The sequence below is a fragment of the Zootoca vivipara genome, chromosome 15 (assembly GCF_965207765.1).
Source record: "Zootoca vivipara chromosome 15, rZooViv2.hap1.1, whole genome shotgun sequence".
Classification (NCBI taxonomy): Eukaryota; Metazoa; Chordata; class Lepidosauria; order Squamata; family Lacertidae; genus Zootoca; species Zootoca vivipara.
The window spans coordinates 34,358,863-34,381,239 of NC_142598.1; the positions used below are offsets into that span (position 1 = coordinate 34,358,863).

At 42.3% G+C, this 22,377-nt stretch overlaps 1 protein-coding gene across 6 annotated transcripts in view; it reads right to left on the minus strand.

Annotated features, from left to right (window-relative positions):
* KDM4C (lysine demethylase 4C) overlaps positions 1–22,377 on the minus strand; it is a 209,774-nt gene that overhangs the window by 12,263 nt on the left and 175,134 nt on the right. For all 6 annotated transcript variants that reach the window (XM_035140870.3, XM_088659061.1, XM_035140866.3 and 3 more), the window contains 2 exons: positions 17,369–17,554; positions 11,776–11,946 (listed from right to left, as the gene is read on the minus strand). In XM_035140870.3, coding sequence (XP_034996761.1) covers positions 11,776–11,946; positions 17,369–17,554 — 357 coding nt within the window. The remainder of the gene's footprint in view (positions 1–11,775; positions 11,947–17,368; positions 17,555–22,377) is intronic.

Sequence of the window (22,377 nt, forward strand, 5' to 3'; positions counted from 1 at the left end):
ATGCTGTGAAGCTCCTTGTATCAAGATGAAGAAAATCAATTCCCATCTTAATAAGATTAGAACTCTTTTCTGCAGATGATTGCTAAGCTCATTTCTACAAGCTGCTCTGCTACAGTGGGGCTTTGAAATAGATGGGAAGGTTGACATGTTACTTTGCAAGAGAGCTACCTAGGGTTTGTCATTCCAGTGGGGCTGAACTACCAGCAGGGAAATGTGCATGTTTGTATGTGTGTGTGTTGGTTCTGGTCCTCAATACATACATACATACATACATACATACATACATACATACATACATACATACTCTCTCTCTCTCTCTCTCTCTCTCTCATTCAGGTAACTACTGCTGTAAATATAACAAGTGTTTTTTTCTGCTGATTCTGAGAGGGAGAATGAGCATTTCTGCCATTGATATGATAATATCATTTGAGGCACTTTGCATTATGTTTCAGTTCACAACCCTGTATCCCCATCCTTTCAACATGAACAGGATATCTTCCCAGTAAATGAGGTGTGGATTTCAGGCTGAGTGTTTAATTTGATACTACATGATGCACCCCGTGGCTGTAGACGTCCTCTGATGTTCCCTCCAGCTGCCAGAATCCTACTGCAGAAACAAGGGGTCTCAGAACTGCTTTTTCACTGCAGGGCCATGCAGAACCTGATATTGGTAGTGACCCAGTGTTTAGCCAGGGTGAGGAAATGGGTACAGATGGTGCAACATTCTGTAGTAAGACCCTGGGGCTGAAAATGCAAGGAGGATAGGAATCCACACAGGAGCTTTCCCTGGTCTCTCACGTTTGGATGCCCAGGTTGAGGAAGTGATGCTTATTTTCATATTGCAAGAAGACTGCCATCTGCTCTGTTTGACTATGCCTAATAACCACCAGCCATTTCTCCATTATTCAAAGCAAAATGGCTCATGCGTTCTACGTCTTATTGATACTTTCTGGAAACTTCCTTGGCTGCAAAACACACAGTGGTCAACTGTGAAATGGAGGGGGGAAATCACACGAATGTTGCCAGAGTCTCCACAGTTTTTTTATGATAATCAGGGCACAAGGTGTTGGGTTTTTTTTTACTTATTAAGCCACAGATAGTAAAGGAACACAGAATACCTTCTTCTTAATATGCTACATTGGTCTTTAAGTTCAACCTGGAGGATTTTTTTGATTACTCTACCAGTGTGCCAGGTCACAGCTAGAGATACTAAGAAGCCTTCTCAATGGCTTCCCCAGTTGTAGATTTTCCTTCTGATGGTGGAGGGGTGGGAAGCCTGTGGCCCTCCATCTCTTGATGGACTCCAGCTCTCATCAACCCCACACAACAGGGCTCCATGCTCAGGGATGGTAGAAGCGACCTCTGAAGGGCCACAGGTTCCCCAACCCTGCCTTAGTGGTTTACCAAATATTGGATACAAAGTCTCTTCTAGAAGTGCTGTTTCAACATATTTACAGGGCAAAGAAAAATTATTAACATGGGTTAATGACTCTGTGAGGGAAATTATGTTAGAAACTGGTACTAACACTCTCCAGAGTTGAGAAGAACCTCATAACAGATATACACCAATGATGGTTAAAAACAAGTCTAAGCAGATTCAGGCTGCAGCAATGAACCTAGGGATTCCCCTATAAAGAACGGTCCTAAGTGAGTGTGGGTTGCATGAACACAGAGAGGAAATACAGAGCAGTGAAAAGAATGTAGAGCTGGTGCCTCTAGAAAGATTTTGGAGCATTAGCTGCAATTTAGAGTGTCCACTGACACCAATATTTCCATTCAAATAATGTCATGGCCTTTATAATCAGTCTCTCTTACCAGCAAAAATAATTGGGTGGCTAATTACATTAGTAAATCACGTAAGCATGATAGTTATCTATCCAACATTCGATTTATGCTTTTATTATTTATCATCATCATCATTATATGAATCTCCTAACTGGCAATTGGATGAAGGCAATACTGGCCTCCCTTCAATCATGGTGAGCATATGACCCACCTCTGGTTTGGATTTTAATCCCATCCAGAGAAGAACTCCTGCTCTCTTGAATGTCTGCCCTGCTCCGTTCATCTGTGGTCTGGCAGCAACGAATCTTTCTAGGCATAACATGCAAGCTGCCAGTCCAATGTGCATAGATGCTTTATTTTAATGTACACCAGGCTCTCCAATTGTCTTTGGTTGAATGTTTCTAAGATATACCACTTTTTCTACCTTTTGATTAAAAAAAAAAAGTAGGTGCATGAAGAAATCAAAGCTCTTACCAACTTTATAATGGCCTGTTCACTGTAGTAATAGAAAATTTAATGATTGTTTCAGCAAGGGTTTAGAGTGGCAATATATATGAAAGAAGATTGCAAGAAAAGGAGTACGGGACCTGTCACAAAGAGTGAGCGCACACTGTTTAAAATCTAGGGGGAAAAGAAGGGTTCCTGTGGCAAAGTTGTAAAGGTGACTGAATTGGGGTTCCCTGAGATGGGAAGCGTATCCCTCAGGACTGAACTGAAATGTCAACAGGCCCATTCAGTTAATACACTAAATGCAAGCTGTCCATTCTGCTTAAGCCAGTTGTGTGTGCATTAGCTTGAAATTTGGGTGTGAGTGATTAAGCTTCCACAGTTGTGCTTACAAAGTGATAGTTTTCATAAAGAACATGACCACTGTAATTAGTATTAACAGCTCGGCAATAGACAAGCTTATCCTAGAAATATATATGATGACAGAGATGAAAGCAACTGATATAATTTATCTACTCAAGCTATTAAAACTAATGGAAAGAAGAACTCTGGAAATTTGTTGCAAGCATCTCAAAAGCCTCTTTAACCATATCTAGCCTGGGAGAACTGTACATGCATGACTCTATGTGCTCGTTCAAACTGTTTGAGTGAAAGAACTTGGTTTCTGAAATGTGTAATTGTCAGGATTCTGCAGGGATCTAAGATGAAGCCTTGTTATTCAATCTACTGTGGAATCCCAAACAGATTCACCAGCCCTCTTCATTGCCTCCCCCACAGCTTTGTCTTCCTTGATAAATGTACAAGAAAAGGTACTCCTACCACAATGAAGCCCAGAGGCTTCTCCCACTTTCCACCTATTGTGCTCTATCTCTCTATATATACAATGGTACCTCAGAAGTCGAATGGAATCCGTTCCTAAAGTCTGTTCAACTTCCAAAAGGTTCAGGAACCAAGGCGCGGCTACTGATTGGCTGCAGAAAGCTCCTGCAGCTAATCGGAAGCCGTGGAAGCCGCGTCAGACGTTCGGGTTCCAAAGAACGTTCGCAAACCAGAACACTCACTTCCGGGTTTGTTCGAGAGCCAAAACGTTCAACTCACAAGGCATTCAGGATCCAAGATACGACTGTACATATATGCACAATAATGCTGGAGCAATGAGAAAATATTTAGTCCATCAAGAATGTTTAATCTGTCCCTATGAGAGCCTGAGAAGCAATGATAATTCTGTGGGATATTGTATTCTTATAAAAAGGGTAGGCTGCATCCTTTTCTTTGAGCTGATGGAAGCAAAATGGAATTAGGTGTTGTAGTGTTAAAGGTAAAGGTACCCCTGACCATTAGGTCCAGTCGTGACCCACTCTGGGGTTGCGGCGCTCATCTCGCATTATTGGCCCAGGGAGCCGGCGTACAGCTTCCAGGTCATGTGGCCAGCATGATTAAGCTGCTTCTGGAAAAACCAGAGCAGCGCACGGATACGCCGTTTACCTTCCCGCCGGAGCAGTACCTATTTATCTACTTGCACTTTGACCTGCTTTCAAACTGCTAGGTTGGCAGGAGCTGGGACCAAGCAACGGGAGCTCACCCCGTCGCAGGGATTCGAACCGCCGACCTTCTGATCAGCAAGCCCTAGGCTCTGTGGTTTAACCCACAGCGTCACCCGCATTGCAGTGTTAGATGGAACCTAATGAAACCTATACAAACCCTGCTCTCACAATGCACTTCAGTGCATTCTCAGTTGGGTAACACGTGCTTTAATTTTGCATATACTTCCATTATCATATTATCCATGGGTTGGGGGGGGGAATTGAATTGGGGGTGGGTAGTGAAGATTGCCACTTGGATGAGAACATTCTGTGGATGCAGCAAAAAAAATGGGGAGGTGGGTAAGACTGAAGCAGCTTCAAATCTACTTTAAACTCTTGTGCGGATGAGCCCCAAAACTGGAAGCAGACAGAGAGCTGAGTTGCTCTCTGGAAAAATCTGAAGGTACTAGTTGCCCTTTGGGGTATTTGTGGAGTGTTAAGCGGTGAATCTCTACCTATGTTCAACCGATATAACTGTAAAGAAATGCAAATGTTACAAAATGCCGCGAGCCTCCTGCTTTAGAAGGAAGCTGAATCTTGGGAGTGCGTAATAGGAATGATATACAGCAGAGTCTAATCAGCAGATTACACGAGTTAACCTCTCTTAATAATTGCTGGCATGTTTCTGTTGGCATGACATCAATCGTTGCTGAAGGGAAAGCCACTGCATAACGTTATGAAATGGAAAATGCCATTCTAAAATCTCATGTTTCCTTACCAGTTCAAATGCAGGATAGATAATTTATTTATTTTAAAGAGAAGGAATAAAGTAAACGCTGCAAGTAACAAAGCTACAGTGGTACCTCTGGTTATGAACTTAATTCATTCCGGAGGTCCATTCTTAACCTGAAACCGTTTTTAACCTGAGGTACCACTTTAGCTAATGGGGCCTCCCGCTGCCACTGCCGCGACGCGATTTCCGTTCTCATCCTGAGGCAAAGTTCTCAACCCGAGGTACTACTTCCAGGTTAGCGGAGTCTGTAACCCAAAGTGTTTGTAACCCAAGGTGTCTGTAACCTGAGGTACCACTGTACTTTGATACATACCCTGCCCTACTGTTCTAATATGGGTTTTCCTGGCTGGATCTAGACACATCAAAAAAGTGCTTCAAGAAAACACACTGTAAACCTCAAAGTGGTGGGAAGTGACATTGGTGAAAGACGTAACTCCACAGCGCCATCTGGTGTCATATTGTTATAACACATATAACATGCTTTTTCTTCACTAATATAGCTGAGTCCCCAGTCTTCTGACAGCTGAAGCACACTTGGTTTCTGAATTAAATTTTGAGGCGTGCCTCACTCTTATATCGGAAAAGTTTACTTTTCATGCCAGGCCAGAGGGACAGTGGATTATACAGAGACTCGGTGGATAGCTCCCTCTTTGTGTTGGTACACTGGAATCACAAGGGTCTTTGTTTCATTAATTTATTTCTCGTAGCACACTGGCAGCTCTCTTGTGGCACACTAACTGGCTATAACGTACAGCCATTGGGCACTCATGCACATGTTCAGTTATGGAAATCTGCGGCTAAGACCTCCACGGGGGTGGGGGGACTCTTATTTTTAAATAGCATTTCCATTTGTCATGTTATTATGCTGACGTTTTTGTTCAAATGCATGATCACGAAAATGTGCCCAATTCCATTACAAAGGAAGCCAAAGATGGTAATTTGATGTTTTGTGAAATTTAGGTGTATTTGGAAATGCAGAAGTAGTCTTTAGAAAATTTCTGTGATGTACTTTTGCTGTCACATTTCTAAATGGCTCTCTTCCTTTTTTCATAGCTGGAGATGAATTTGAAGCACAGACTGATGGGGCTTAATCGTCACCATTCTCATCTCAGTGAAGGCTCTCTCGGGTCCTCTGTTTGAAAGGATGCTGTTACATTAGTGTCAGCATAATTCTGTTAAGGGCTCTGTGTATCAATGTTGGCTTTTTATAATAATAATAATAAAAAATGAGGAAAAATCCTCAAATTTCTATTCATGTTTGTCTATTTCGGGTGAGGAAACATCCATTTTGGAAAAGACTGGTAGACCAATAATAATAACAATCTGTAAGTTGTGTCACATTTACTCGGATTGACAGCCTGAGTCATGTAGTAATATGTCTTTTATTACTGTTTTTGACTGCTGTGACTTGCAGGCTGAGTTTAACTGCACAGTGCTGTATACTCCACAGAACACACATATCTGGGCATTTTTAAGACTGCACAGAACAAGAACACATGGGCATTTGGCATATCCCCTGAGAGTCCTGAAAATGCAGTACAGTCCAAAGACTGAGATACATTTCAGCATTGGTGTTTTATAAACTGAAATGGAGTATCTTCTTTTCTTTCTCTCTGATGGCTTTAGACCAGGCACCCCCAAACTCGGCCCTCCATTTGTTTTGGGACTACAATTCCCATCATCCCTGACCACTGGTCCTGTTAGCTAGAGATGATGGGAGTTGTAGTCCCAAAACACCTGGAGGGCCAAGTTTGGGGAAGCCTGCTGTAGACTCCAGTTCTATAAACATGTATGTTTCTAACATACTGTACATGTGGCTCAAGGGACCTGAGAAACCTGGATACAAACCATACCTTGACTATGAATGCAATGTAGTGTCCATGGCCAGGCCACTAGCTCCCAGCCGTAATTTTCTCACTAACAGTTTAGACTCCAGTTCTAAAGACACTTAAATGACCAACAATGTAGATCAGTGAACAGTGCTACAGTGTGGACTTTGGAAACTGGGACTCAAACGTCACTTTTGACTATGAAAGCACTGTGGTTGGTATCAATCCAAAGACATTTTCTCAATATGAATTAAAATAAGGGTCATGGTATAAACCAGTGTTTCCTGAACTTGGGTCTCTAGCTATTTTTTGTACTACAATTCCCATCATCCCTGAGCACTGGTCCTCCTAGCCAAGGATGATGGGAGTTGTAGTCCAAAAACAGCTGGAGACTCAAGTTCGGGAAACTAGGGTTGTCATACGCCCAGAATTTCCCAGACATATCCGGAATATTTCTCTTTTTGTAATATGGCAACCCAACTAATTATTAGCTTGTAATTAGCTTCCTGAATATTTCTATGGTGCTTATACGCTAAATACACAAAGCGGCCCCCTGTGGGGAAAATTTGGTATTTTTTGTGAACCTCGGGTGGCTCCTATCTCCAGAATTCATGATCCATTGCTGGTCCCTACAGAATGCTGCCAGGACCTCTGTTCAGTCCTGGCATGAAAAAAAAAACCCACAGAGTGTCTGGAGGAAGTAGGTCAGGCATCAAAGGAATGCTTTGATGGTGTTTCCTGCTGGGCAGGGGTTTGGACTGGATGGCCCTTGTGGTCTCTTCCAACTCTATGATTCTTCTATGATTCTAGGCAGCATTCTGAAGTTGACAACCACAGCAGATGACTGGCAAGCAGGGGCAGTATTTACTCAGAGATTATGAGTTAGGACTGAAAATCCAAAGCTGTCAGAGACATGTCCTAGGGAAGAGACTACATGTTCCAAACAGGCACTGAGTTCAAACTGAGCCCCTTTATAGCTACTGGGCCTACATCTCCTAGGACCTAGGTCCTTTCCTTTTGATGGACAATGGAGATTCTTGAAGTAGCAGCCCTCAAGTTTGGCACTCCTTGGTATTTCATTATTTCTAGCTCTTGGAATAGGGGATATTGGTTCCATGGGGTGGGGGAGGGATCTGGCTCAGCAGATGCAATCTCTGGGGGTCCAGGTTGGGGGTCCCACATTCAGATGGCTTCAGGTTGCTCAACTCAGGCTGTGTCAGGGCTGGTGTGTCAGGGGGCACAGCTGATCCCTCTCTCTGTGTGTCAGTGTCCAAGCCACTGGGTAATGGCAGACATGTGAGGATAGACTACAGGATAAAGTTATTGCTGCATGCTTCTCTTTCAAAAATATTATGGGGTAATGTTCAGAACTGTATGTACAGAATTCAGGATCTAATCTACAATGGCAAACTATTCCGGTCTTAGATATAGTGGCTGAGAACTAAAGGAATTCACATACACAATCCACATCTGTTTGTTTTTGTTTTTGTTTTTTCATCAAGTTTCTTCCTCTGTAGGGATGACTGGAAAACCACCAAAATGCTCTTCATACTTCCTCAAGTTAAAAATAACTTGGGGTAAGCTGGAGATGCATTCATGAATCATTCTCATTGATTTGAATAGGTATGCTTAACAAAGTTGGACTGTTGGATTTGGTAAACATTGCTGTAAATTTAAAAACATGCAGTAGAAATAAAGACAGTGTCTTCCCTGACCTGTATGAACCAAGGAACTTTAAATTGGGGGGGGGCTGCAATTTTCCCCAAACCCCTTCTTTCTCCTTGCAAACAATCTTACCAAAGGATGTACAGACATGAAATGGTGGCTTGTCTCCCATAAATGCAATTGTGAACTGAACGGAAATTGTGCAGTGGCTTGAACACATAAAGCAGAAAGCTTTTGCTATCTTTGTGAGCTAGCTGAACAGGGAAACAGATTAGAGAAATAGCTTCTTCAATAGGCAGCAACATTGCCGTCGCACAAAATTTGATGAATAAGTCCTCCCAGTGGCACTAACACCTGATATGCACATTGCACGGATTAGGAAGGCAGGTTTTTTGGGGGGAGGAATCCTTCCTGTTACTGATGCTACAGGTATATTATCTAATGAAAACACACAAAGATTTCTCTATGGAATCTGAAAGTTCTTTGGCATTTGCTTCAAACAATTATATGTTGTTCCTCTGCTATCTTAGAAGCACTGAGGCATATCCAGGCCTGATTACATTTCTTCTTAGCACCAAATCAAACCACCCCACTTGGGTGGTAAGCAGTTTTCCTCTCTCCCACAGCTCAAGCTTTGATGCAGGTGGAAAGAAAACGGTGGTTTCTACTAAGGAACACAGCCTCATATGTGTAATATCTCAATGTTCCTTAAATCAAGGCATCCTCAATCATTAATGGTGCTTTTTTATAATATTCCAAACAAAGAAGTAGCTTTTCAAAGGGCCGTAGCAGGAATTTAGCTGCATGGCTTCCTTTATCACCAGTGAGAGGTGAACAGCTAAATCCATCACACACTGCTTTCAAACTGCCCCACTTTGAGCGTTATACTTCCAAAAAAGGTATTAGACCTTTTTATATGTAAGGACTTAGCAATGAAAACAGTATAATCTCTGCTAATAACGTTTGAAGGGCAGCTTTGCTTCCTGAAATAAACTGTAAGACAACAGCAGAGATCAGCATGCACACCTACAGGCGAGAGAAGATGGACATTTGTGATAGCAGGATTGGGGCATACTGACCTAGCCATAACACCTTGGCCAATTTCATTGTGCTCTATCCAGTGACAGTACAGGGAACAAAATGTATTGTGATTCTCCCTGCCCACGGCATAGAATCATAGTATCACAGAGCTGGAAGGGAACATGAGGATCATCTAATCCAACCCCCTGCAATACAGGAATATTCAGCTGTCCCTTATGGGGATCAAACCTGCAACTTTGGCATTTTCAGCACCGTGCTCTAACCCAGTGTTTCTCAACCTTTTTTGGGCCACGGCACACTTGTTCCGTGAAAAAAATCACGAGGCACACCACCATTTAAAAAGTTAAAAAAATTAACTCTGTGCCGCCCTATATTATAATTATGACTGTAAGAAACAGTTGCCAAATATTGCTTTCCGGCGGGTCAGCGCTGTGTATTGGCAGCCGCCAGGCACGTGACAATGCAAATCGCCCTTCTCGTCGCCGCACGTCGCGGCACACCAGCCAGCGTCTCGCGGCACACTAGTGTGCCACGGAACAGTGGTTGAGAAACGCTGCTCTAACCAACTGAGCTATCCAGCTCCAGCTATCCACGTTCTATGCTTTATGTTTGCAATTAGCAAAGGAAAATACATGACCAATGGTTTTTTTGGTCCCATAGAACTATCCGTCTGCCAAATTAGGACAGTGGAGCCAAACTAACGCTTTCATTCTTTGTTGTGTCTCATCAATCTTCCTGCCTCCAGTAGTTAATTCTCTTTATAGTTCTTCTTCAATGTCAATAGCACTCATTTTTCCTACAGTTGTTATCTACAAACTGAACGCCACATGAGAAGTTCTTTGCTGTCAATCCCACCAAGTGGGCAAAATTCTGCAGCCTTTTTCATTTGTTAGGTAGGCACTAGACTCACAACTCAAATCCTGAATTGACCATATAAAACCTGTGCAATCCTTATTCATTGTAGTTGGAGCTCATAGGCATCTTACACAAGAATGTGTACAAACATCTGACAGAAGTTCCTGTTTCTCTAGAAGATACCTATTTAAATGCAGTAGGAGAGATTCCCAGGATAATATGACACATGGACATGGAGATGAGCAAAACAGGACTGGTCTGCAAGAGAGGCAGACATCTTTACTGGCTAGTCTTCTAACACCTTGGGAGGACTTCACAAGCAAACCAAAATGTGGGCCTGAAATCACAGCAGATATTTGAAAAAAGCATGGTTTACATACAAATCCATCCCAAAGACCCCAACTGTCAGATAATGTACAAGATTCAAGATGATGACTCATCAATCATGCATATCACAAAAACAAAGGCCCAAAATCACATACTCTGCACTGGCTAAAAAGTTCAACAGTTGGCTCTCAGGACTGTTATACCTTAGGAGTTTGAAGTCCACTCTTTTTAAAATAAAATAATAAAATAATAATAATAATTTACTATTTATACCCCGCCAATCTGGCTGGGTTTCCCCAGCCACTCTGGGCGGCTTCCAACAAAAGATTAAAATACAGTAATCCATCAAATATTAAAAGCTTCCTTAAACAGGGCTGCCTTTCTTAAAGGTTTTGTCTTCTAAAAATCTGGTACTTGTTTATTTCTTTGACATCAGGTGGGAGGGCGTTCCACAGGGCAGGCGCCACTACCGAGAAGGCCCTCTGCCTGGTTCCCTGTAACTTCACTTCTTGCAGTGAGGGAACTGCCAGAAGGTCCTTGGAGCTGGACCTCAGTGTCCGGGCTGAACGATGGGGGTGGAGATGCTCCTTCAGGTATACTGGGCCGGGGGTCCAGCACCAACACTTTGAATTGTGCTCGGAAACCCTTTCAGTATTTTTAAACATCTAAAACCAGATGCTAAGCCAGCTTTGCAACTTTTTTTCCTTTTCCAAAGCACAAGGGACAGAAAGGGAGAGGGCCTGCCTGAGGAATAAATGTATTGCTGCCATATCCTGGCAACGTCTGACTGATGTAATGGAGCCTGAAGAATTTTGACAGGAGGCCAGACATCAGCCCAAGATGCAGCATTCCCAGGAAGAGGAAAGTGCAAAGGGACCAACCACAATACCAGAGGGCATGCAAGTTGTGTTACATGCGAGGCAAGGCAGAATCACCCAGAATTTACTGCTCCATATAAGAACATGAAGCACTGATTAATTGTTGTAATAAAATGTTGGTTTAAACATGCACTGAAATGCATGTTGTGAAATGCTGCAAACAATGGCATTTCCCTTCTGATTTAGTATCATTAGGCGATGGAATCTTACAGACACATCCAAGGTGTAAACAAGTCATCATACTAGATGCATGAGAACCGTTCTGCCTATTACATATTTGAACATGGGCTTTTTCTCAATTCATCAAGGAATTTCGTAATATTATCTCTCAGAGACACATTACAATATGTGGAATTCCCACCCTAATATCTTTTATTAAAAACATACTTCTTATTTAATTAAAAGACTTTGGAAGATTAGTTTTGATTCATTTGACGAAATGGTGGGTACTAATTAGAACAAACAAGGTTGGGAAGCCCCTGAGAAAGTAATAATTCTCTGCAGCAAGAAATAACAAACACGAGCAGAATATTAAGTTAATTATCCCTGTTGAAAGGTCAGAGGAAATTGTTCAATTTTCCTTATTTAACTTTCAAAAATAAAAATAAAAATCAGTTTCTTAAAATACTTACCACAATGTCTTCAGGGAAGGTGTCCCGGCTGAAGGAACCGTCATCAAACATGACTTCGTAGAAAACTTGAGATGTAACTTCTTTCACTCTGCAGCTATAGTACCGTGTGTTCCTGTGTTTCGCTATAACAGTTTGCCCGGCTGAGACCATTTTCTCAAAGGCTTTGGTTTTCTAGAAAGCAAGAATTGAACACACACCATTATATCAGCCATGAAATTTGTCTCACTTGTTTCAACCCACTGGGTCCTGCACATCTAAGGATTGTTTGTGTCTGATGACCAGGATTCATCTAAGACCTGCACTCAGAGATCTGAACTGATTGCCAATTTGCTATCAGACCACATTCGAGGTGTTACTATTGGTATATAAATCCCTTAAAAAATTGAGACCAACTTACCTACGAGATCACCTTACCCTACATGTGCCCACATGACCACTTCAACTGGCGGAATTGGCACTGCTATACATGCCACATAATACCCGTTCCACATTTATGAGATCGTTCAGTGTGGCAGCACTTACAACTTTGGAACTCCCTGCCTATTGAGACCAAGCACCTTCACTGTACTCTTTTTGGTGCCTGTTAAAAACATTTCTGTTTAGACAAGCCTACCCAGATGCTTAGAAAGTTGAGGTAATATTAATCTGTTTTAGTATTTTAACTAAATTTTAATTATAAATTTTATGAAATAAACAGGTGAATGAAGGCCTTCTTTGCCTTAGCCCAAGCCGCTCGAATCTAGAGTAAAGAACTTGCACAGAAAACGTGATGCATGATAGGTGAGCTTTTAACTGAAATTGGAAAAAAAAATATGATTTGTCTGGTTTCAAGTGTTTTATTGAGGACTAGCAGACCATCAATTTGGCAGATCTCATAAGGAATGTACATGGGGTGAGAGAACGTTGTGGCTTTGCTATTCCATCTGGCTTCTTTTTCACTCTCTTCTCGCTTCCTAATAATTTGCAGCTGCTTCCAGGCTTCTGAGGGCTGGGCCGGGAATCTTGTTAGAATAAAGTTATAAACTCAAACAAAAAGGCATCTTAGCCCCACTAAGGCCCGGGGCAAATATACCCGGCTTCTCCCCACCCCTCTGCATGGGCCTGGCTGCTTCCCTTCTCTTGCCAAGCCCCAGCTCCCACCCCCCTGCTTTCCTCCACATCTACCTATCATCCATTCCATCTGGCAATCAATGCCACCTTCGTGGCTGAAAGGAGACAATACAGTATTGACAATGCAAGAGGCTTTGCTTGGAGAGTCCTTCTTACCAGTCACACATTCAGCAATGCTTCTTGCATTCCCTAAAGAGCTCCTGAGAACAGTATTGCCGACGCCTTTACCACCAACGCTAAATAGAGAGATGGTAGCAGCAGCAGCATCCTATTGAAATGACAGACTGTCAAAATGCTATAGTCTTTCGGCTTAAGGTGTCCCTGAAAGCTACATACAACTCCAAAGATCTTTTTACTTATGCTAAAATCCTATGCACAGATATACATTTGTTTGTTTGCAGAACTGGAGATGAAACTCATGGCTCACAGCAGTCCTGAGGAGGCATGCTTTGCCTGCGGTTTCAGAAGCATGGAATCATTAGCTTGTGTCACACTGCCACACAGCCTTCTGCAATCGGCACTTGCAGTCAAAATGAGTATATCAGCTTTCAGTAGATTAAAGTGTAGATTAAAGAAAGCTCGTATCTATTACAAAAAGAGTCAAAGAGTCCATCACATTTTCAAACCAGATGCTACAATTTGGATAGGGCCTTATGATATATACGGTGAGAAACAACAGCTTTAGGATTGCTTCATTCTCAGTTGCTCTGGGGCACAGGGTAGCAGTGTGCCAGGCCAAGGAGAACATGCATTCCCATGAGCCACTAGTTTCCATCACCCAGCAGGCTGCTAATCGGTACATGGAATGTCTGAGAAAGGAGATAAATGGAGAGAGCGTCTTCCCTCTCTCTCTCTCTCTCTGCTGCTTGCACTGCAGCACTTATAACCTGTTGAAAGGTAAGAAGAAGAAGGGAGAATGTGTTTCAGGTAACTACAAATCAATCCACTCACCCATCTGTACCACACACTGCATGTAGCACATCTCGCTTTGCGTATATGCCAAAATTGATAAAGCCTATGGCTATAGCCGGATAATAAAATGTAGAGAAAACAGGAAATGTTCAAACGTATAACTGATTTAGAGAGGAAGATGTTTCAAAATTAGAAATCTACTTAGCTGAAAAAAATATGTGACATATGCAGACTGATTACTTATTCCCTGCCCTTTATTACCTAATGATTGTAACCTTTGAGAGCAGCAAACTATTCAATACATTCGGAGAACTAAATCCCGAGTACCTACAAGATGAATATATCAAAATACTTTGAAACATTGCAGTAAACGTTTTGGATTAAGCTATGTCTCATTGCTTTAACACTGCAATGCATAGTGGATTTTATTTTTAAAAGATGGGCCTTTATCAATATTCCATTGTTGATTGGGGAATTATAGTTATATATATATATATAGGTGTGTCCTTGAAGAAATTCATATTCCCTGCACCTAGCCCTGTACTACTTAAATGCAAAGACCCCATTCTCTTCCTGTCGGCATCAAATTGTGGTAGTTAGGCATTGTATCTGCAGCGGTTAACCAGGGGTCACACCTAACCAGGTTTTGGAACCAGAATGGCTCTTGCTGTATGGGTGAAAAATGGAGCAAGCAGTCCAAGAAGAGTCAAGGGCCCCTGATGTCCACAGATCCCAGGAGTGCCCCCTCACTTCTCAGCCCTGTGCATTGAAAGGGATAAGTTATAATGAACCATATATCAGGAAATAAGAGCAGAAGTGGTGCAGAATTCAGCAGTGGGTCACTAGCATTTGTAGCCAGGGCATCCTTGGGCAGCTGCTAGGGCCTCAACACATAGACACTCTTGCCCTGCCCCATCCCATCTTGGCATTCTCAGTAGCCCCCGTCAACCGGTTCTAGCCACCATTTACATTTCTGCAATGTCCCTAGCACAGCATTGCTCTGTGACATGGTGTGAAATTAAAACTAAAACTAGACCCAGCTGCCCACTGCTGTTTGAAACACTACCACCACCAAGGTGACAAGGCCCAATGATGAAGGAGAGGGACACCCCCCCCCCAAAAAAGGATGCTTTGCCAAGGGACTCCTCAAACCTGAATCTAATATGTTTTAATGTTGAATGTGTAAGTCTATGTCTAGAGTCCATGGATAAATCAAACACAAATCAAAGATGTACTGCTGGGAAAGTGTTTAATGGTTCTTGTATTTGTAGTTGTTTAAAAACTAATAATTTTTTTTTAATAACCTAATTCTAGAACTGCTCATGGGTGAAATATTCACTTACTCCAATTCATCGCAAATATGATTTGATTGTTTTGGAATGAGCCACTCCCCAATGCTGAGCTGCCTTCAGCCTCACTGCAGCTTTTGCACACCTGGTACCCTCCCACTGTGCTGGCTGGAAGCTGTAGTCCAGAACAGCTGGAAGGCACCAGGTTAGCAACTGTCCCTTCTATACATCTGCCTCCCCACACTTGACTCTTGGTGAGTCATTTAAGGATTTGTGGATCTGCCCCCATTTTTCCTGGACCTGTGTTTGCCCTACATTTCACCTGGAAAGTTAGTGCTGCCCTACCACCTGGTGGCGACTGATGCTGTGTGCAGTCCTCTGCTGGTGGATTGTATTATTTTTTTTAAAAAAAAAAACATTAAAAGTTCAGAAAAGAGTATTTTCCCCAACGCGTTAAGAGTTTTCCATTTCCCATTCCTGGAAAAATGTATCTCACAGAAAGTGTTATTGATAAACATGTTCCAAAAAAGATTTTCTACCACAGAAGCCTAAGAATTTATAGATTCAAAGAATGCAATTTTTGATCAGAGAGACAGCTGTTATGCAGAGAACTGAATTAGATTAGATAAACATCTGTGGCATTTTCTGGATTACTGTGCAAGCTGCGGTTTGGACTGCACGATTTCTTTTGTGTAACATGAGCGATGAATGAACTAAGGTAGTCATATAAAAATATGAGCCACAGCAAATCACAATGAAGAAGAAAGTTTATCTTGGCCTTCTGTGTGGAAATGAAATACTATGAATAAGTATTATAAAGTTTTATCTTGCCTCCTATGCATGAGGACAGAAAGCTAACCTTTTCTGTTATTTTTATAGTGATTATATAGGTCCTGGAAGACCTATGATAAATAACACATGTTATGGCACTTCAGCCCTTGGAAAGAAGGTCAACTTCACAGTCCTTAGAAAAACTGGCTTTGAAATAGTTCCCTTTTGACATGATAAAGTCTCATCAAGCCCACTGACTTTTATCCCTTGCTGCTGAAACATGTGGGAACAAGTAACAATGCCAGGCATGGCACTGAACCTATTGCAAATCGCTATGAGACTCTGAGTAGAAAGGTGAAGGACACTGGGACACAGGTGGTGTTTTCATCACTCCTTCCTTGTTAAAGGTCGTGGCCTCAGAAGAGACAGAGAAGTACAGTGCAAGTGAATGATTGGCTACACAGATGGTGTCATCGGGAAATCTGGATTTGTGAATCGTTGTCTGTGCTTCATATATATGAAGTGATCAATGGGTGGGTGTGCAGAGTTCTGGCCTGAGCCCAGTCTTGTTTGACTTCTTTATAAATGACTTGGCAGAAAGTGGGGGGGGGATGTTGCTCATCAAATTTGCAGATGACACCAAATTGGGTGGGGTAGCTAATACCTTCAAACACAGAAACAGGATTCAAAAATCATTTTGACAGGATCATAGCTGCCAAGTTATCCCTTTTTTAAAGGGATTTTCCATTATGCTGAATAGACTTCCTCGCGAGAAAAGGGAAAACTTGGCAGCTATGGACAGGATGGAGAATGGGGCGCTAACAACATGAATTTCAACAGAGATGAATGTGAAGTTCTGCATTTAGGCAGGAAGAATCAGACAAGACTGTAGTATGGGAGAGACTTGACTCGGTGGCAGTACAAGTAAAAAAGGATCTAGGGGGTTTAGCAAACCACAAGCTATGAATGCGAGTCTACACTGTATGGACAGAAACAGAGTATGGACAGAAATATAGTGCCCAGATCACAAGGAGGAATGGTAGTATCCTACAGCTTGATTTTATCCTACCTCAGAGCAAGACTGTGTTCATCAGTTTAAAGTGATATAGTGTGGACTTAATTTGAGCCAAGCCTTCCTCAGACTCAGGACTTGCTTTAAATGCCAGAGCTCAGCTCCGGATAATGAGATATGAAACAGTGAAGAGAGTTTCTCAAACTACATGCATTTACCAAGTAAGAAGCCCTGACTTGTCTGGGTTTAGTATTTAAAAACAGTAACTCTCCCTCTATGAAATAAATTTACCACTGCACGCAACTATCATTCATTGCCTTTCAAATCCAGTCCATACAGTCTTGGCATTTTCTCATTGTCCTGCGACAGTCAGGAACTAGCAAGCTTTTTAACCTGATTCAGCCTAGTAGCAGTGTTCTTGTTTTTGAAAACACAGAAACAACAACATGGAATAAAATGGGGAAAAATAATACGGGAATTAAATTATGCAAATCCTTACCACATTCTGACTGATTTTGTGCCTGAAACATGTTATATAGACAACATAAGGCCAGTCATCTGGTTCCATCAGCACTCCTGCAGCATGAGCACATGTAACATGGAAAGAAGCTGGGCAACGTCCATAGGAACACTGTATGCAGGCACCAGATATTTTCTTAATTCTTTGTCGGCAGAAGATACATTTCTGTAGGCACAAAAGGAAAATTTCCAATTAGCTTCATTTTAGCTGCCAAGCAGGTACTTCCGTTTAATCAGCTATGCCTAAATTCACACATCTGTGTTCTTAAGACTGCACACACATCTCTCACATGCATTTTCAGATGCCTTTCCAAAGGAAGTTAAGCTTGGATGTGCTCTAAGACGTCATGTATATTGAATCAGCTGTGTGAATTAGCTTATGTTCAGTCGCAATTTTATCTATGTAGACTGAACTCATCATAAACAGAGAAGAGACACTGCTGTAGCAGTGGGGCCTGGTTTTTTAATTAACATTTTCAAATTAGTGCTTACATTGTAAATATTGCTATTGATACCATATTTTTTTAATTTTAAAAAAAATGTATGTAAACCATCTTATGAGGGCAGTGTGTTTTATCTCCCCCTACTAAACGTAAGTAAACATAAATAGGATTGCACTGTTATTCTGGCACTTAGAAGATACCTAGCAAGGTAGATACCAGATGGCTAGGTTTAGGGTACGTATTCTGTCCTAAACTTTGAGGACAAAAGACATGGAGCTGATATCTCAAAACAAATGAGTAGAAGGCAGTTATATGGTAGAAGGCAGTTCTCAAAATAATCTATACTGTAAAGCCCCAAGTGGTCTGCTAACAGGGTAACTCAAGAAATTTGAATTGTGTTTGGAAACAAACTGGGAGTCAGTTATGGTCTTTTACTCATTGGCAAAATTTATTTCGGATGGCAGGTCCCAGTTAACAGCCTGGCCACCATATTCTGAACCAGTTGCTATCTCAGAAGCAACCCCACATACAACATGCCACTATAATCTAACCCAGATGTCAGGGTCAGCCACGTGAGGCAACTGTCTATCTTAATCTTTCTCCCCTGCCTTGTTCCTAATGTCAATCTTCACTCGCCTGTCCTCCCTGGTGGGAAGGAGGTGTGCCCCATTTTGGGGTTCTCTGATGCCAAAATGTCTTCGACCGGTCATGCCAGATGTTATCAGGAAACAGATCACTCTGGAAAGATTGTGTTTATGGAGAAGAGGCTGCAAACATGTGCACCAATCGCACTGCTCTGAACCACGGACTCCACTTCAGTACCCATGTAATGCTAGCGCTAATAGCACCCTCAAGCTGCAAGCCTGATTCTTAAGGACTGCAATCCCAACCAGGACAAACTAGATACCACCACTTTCATCATTGTCAACTGAACCATCTATTGCCTTAATTAAGTTTCAAATCAATTGTGTTTCAACTTGTTATCCTCATTTTTGGCCTCCTCAGTAGAAAAGTAAAAATAGACCAAGCAACAAACAAATCTACCAATTTACTAAATTGTTTTTTTCTAACATTATGGAATGAGGGAGGCTGAGGGATTTTGCAAAACTGTAAATGCAGAAATTGCATTTGTTTTGCCATACTGCCACAGGAAAAAAATGAAATGTAATAGCATTCTGTAATTATATACTTAAATTAAACCTATTTAAACCATTCTTAGGGAAAATACAGTTAGCACGTCAAATTGATATGGATTTACAATTGATTCTATAAACTTTACATTTCCTGTTTGACACAAAAGGCAAAATGTTTCTTACTACAATGTATTCTTGCTGACTTCATATGCCTTTGAAAGCTGCAGTATCTCTGTAGCCTGCTGTTACTTTAAAAGGCAAGTGAATTTCTTCATGTCAGAGAATTAAAATACAGCATCCAATATGTTATATTATTTAATGTTTCCTAGATTATTTATTCACAGCAAACAATCAGTCATCAGAATTCCTTAAAATAAATGATCACCAATTAAGGGTAGGCTCCACTGTCCCCTTAGCCCAGGAACAGAGAACCTGTAGCCCACCAGGTGTTGTAGGACTCCAATTCCCATCAGCCCCAGCAAGCATAGCCAATGGTCAGGAATGATGAGAGTTGTGGTCTAACAACATATGGAGGGTTGCAGGTTCCCCAACCTTGCCTTAATCCCAATCATCATATATTTATCCAGGGCTTTTTAAAGCTGAAACTCTCCGGAACTCAGTCACAGCACCTCTCAGGTGGGTGCCATAGCCATTATAAGAGAACAAGGGATGTGTTTATGATGAGTTATCTGGGACCCAGGTGGTGCTGTGGGTTAAACCACTGAGCCTAGGGCTTGCTGATCAGAAGGTTGGCGGTTCGAATCCCTGTGACGGGGTGAGCTCCCGTTGCTTGGTCCCAGCTCCTGCCAACCTAGCAGTTCAAAAGCACGTCAAAATGCAAGTAGATAAATAGGAACCGCTACAGCGGGAAGGTAAACGCCGTTTCCATGTGCTGCTCTGGTTTGCCAGAAAGCGGCTTTGTCATGCTGGCCACATGACCTGGAAGCTATACGCCGGCTCCCTCGGCCAATAATGCGGGATGAGCGCGCAATCCCAGAGTCGGTCACGACTGGACCTAATGGTCAGGGGTCCCTTTACCTTTACCTTTATGGCACTTCTTTTTCTAGAAAAATATCACCGTATTTATATCCTGCCTTTTTCCCTGAGAGGGGCTCAAGACAGCTTACAAATTAAATAAGAAAAGCTAAAAACATTTTTTTAAAATCATTTAAAAACAGTTGAACATCAATAGAATTAAAACTTTTAAGATCCAGTAAAAAGATACAGGGTGTTGTGGGGTGGGGGGTGGGAGGGAGGCTCAGTGAATTTCATTATACACAGGTTGTTGTGCCCGACTATCCAAATGTGCAAGGAAGGCGGACCTAGCAATGACCCACTGGGCCAGCAAGAGGGCGGTGGGGTCTGGATTTGGATGTAGGCTTGGGCTCCCCGACCATGTGAGACTGTCCTGGACATCCAGGCGAGGAATGCGTTGGGAGGAACTGCTTCCAACAGTGCAGGCAAAGGTGTCTACGGAAGGCACGCCTGTGGCGATGGTGGTGCAGCTGGGTGACAACAACCTGCCAGAAGCTCCCGGCTTAAGCCTGTGGACCCGCATGCAGGAGGGCTTGGAAGAGTTGAAAGCAGCTCTTCCTGGACTCAAAATATTCTGGTCGCAACTGCTGCTGCGACGCGAATGGAGAGGAAGTCATTGCCCAGCTGCCACCAAGAGGGCCAGGTGGCGCGTCCAGAGTGCAGTAGCCAAGAAGGTTCTGGCTTTGGGCAGGATGGTGGTCCATCACCCAGGCATTACCTATCACAATGCGTCCCTTTACAGGCTTGATGGGGTTCATCTGTCTGTGACTGGGAATGATTTATGGCTCCGTGTCAGCGGGGTTAAGGGATTGGATACAGGCATGGATACTGGCAGAGAGCGCGGGTGCTCTCGTGGCAGATAGGCTCTGCTTCAGGTGATAGGGATGGGGGAACGCTCTCGCCATCCCTATGTGAATGGTATTCCATTAAAGGAATTCAGGGACTCAATGGTTTGGTCAACCCTGAGAGGGGGATATCTGGGTGGTGGACATAGCATGTCTCCGGCTTTCTGCCATTCCAGGTGGCTGACCTATGCCATCCCCTTGGCTGACCTATGCTGGTGCCCTGGGTCAGCGCTACCTGCAAGGGTGCAGGGAGCTAGTCGAACCAGAGCCTATGCAACCACTCACCTGATGTAATCAATAAAGTTGTGGCCTAAATTCTGCCAAAAACCAAAACCAAAACCAAAATTTGAGTCTTGTCTGAATTTATTTAAGGGGGGGAGGTTTAAAGGTCTAAACATGCAACTGGACTTTTCATTGAATAGAACCAGCAACTGGCATGAAAAAATAAAATTCTGGACAGCAATCTAATGTGAGGAAGCACGAAGCAGGTCCACTCATGTATGCTATGATGAGTTCTGGATCGATAGTCAGTTGGCCAAATGATACGAAAATGCATAGCAAACACCCCAAAAGTAGCAAGATAATTATGATTCCTATCTATCCATCCCATTTCTGGTATGCTCCTTCAAATACATAAAATTTACTCAGGGCCACAAATGTGTCTGTGTAGAAGTGAGCCTGTTCTGAACTGTTTCCCAGGAAGTTTCTTTGTGCAATTCAGTTTCATCTCTGTTTTACATACATGTGTATACATACACAACATTAACTATTTAATAGCAGACAGCATTTTAAAACAGGTTTACTGAGATGCAGCTCTGAAAGGATTAAGTTCTGTGCAATATCCTACAAGCAATTTACTTTGCTGAGGAAAAATGCAAAGAATTCCTTTATCACAAACTGGGTGCCTGCATCTCTTAACCAATAAACCTTCCATCCTTCTGAGACTAGCTAGCTTGCCTGCTGATATCAATAAGCTAAAAGATAAATATTTTCTTTTCCCCTACAAACCTCTAAAGAGATAATTTAAATTAAAAACACACACACTCCTCCCCACCAAGAGAGATGGAAATAGTCTTGAGACAGGCAGTCACATTTAAGACTTGCATGTTCAAATATTTAGAAACAGGAATCTTTTCAAACTCAAGACAGGGAACTATGATGGCGATACAAATATTCATATCAAAATTTCATCTACCTTGAGGCTGGCCTAGTGGCATTTCAACTATGTGCTGCAATGTGTCTTAAAGATCTGAAATAGGAACCGACCAGAGTCCCTATGCTCTGGGCAGGAGGAGGCCATGGTCAATTATATAGGTGAATGCTCTCTGCTGCTGGGTAGGATAATGTTAAATTTCTGAAGTACAAGGGGGAACTGCCATTTGTCTTATCTGCTGAAGTGGAGCACATTGCAGATGTAAATATCTTATGAGTGATGTGGACAATGTGGTTTAGGAAGCCTGTGCCACCAGGCAGCATTTCTACATAATTCTCTAGTGAACCACAAAAAGTCACCCGTATGTTAGGGTTAAAGAA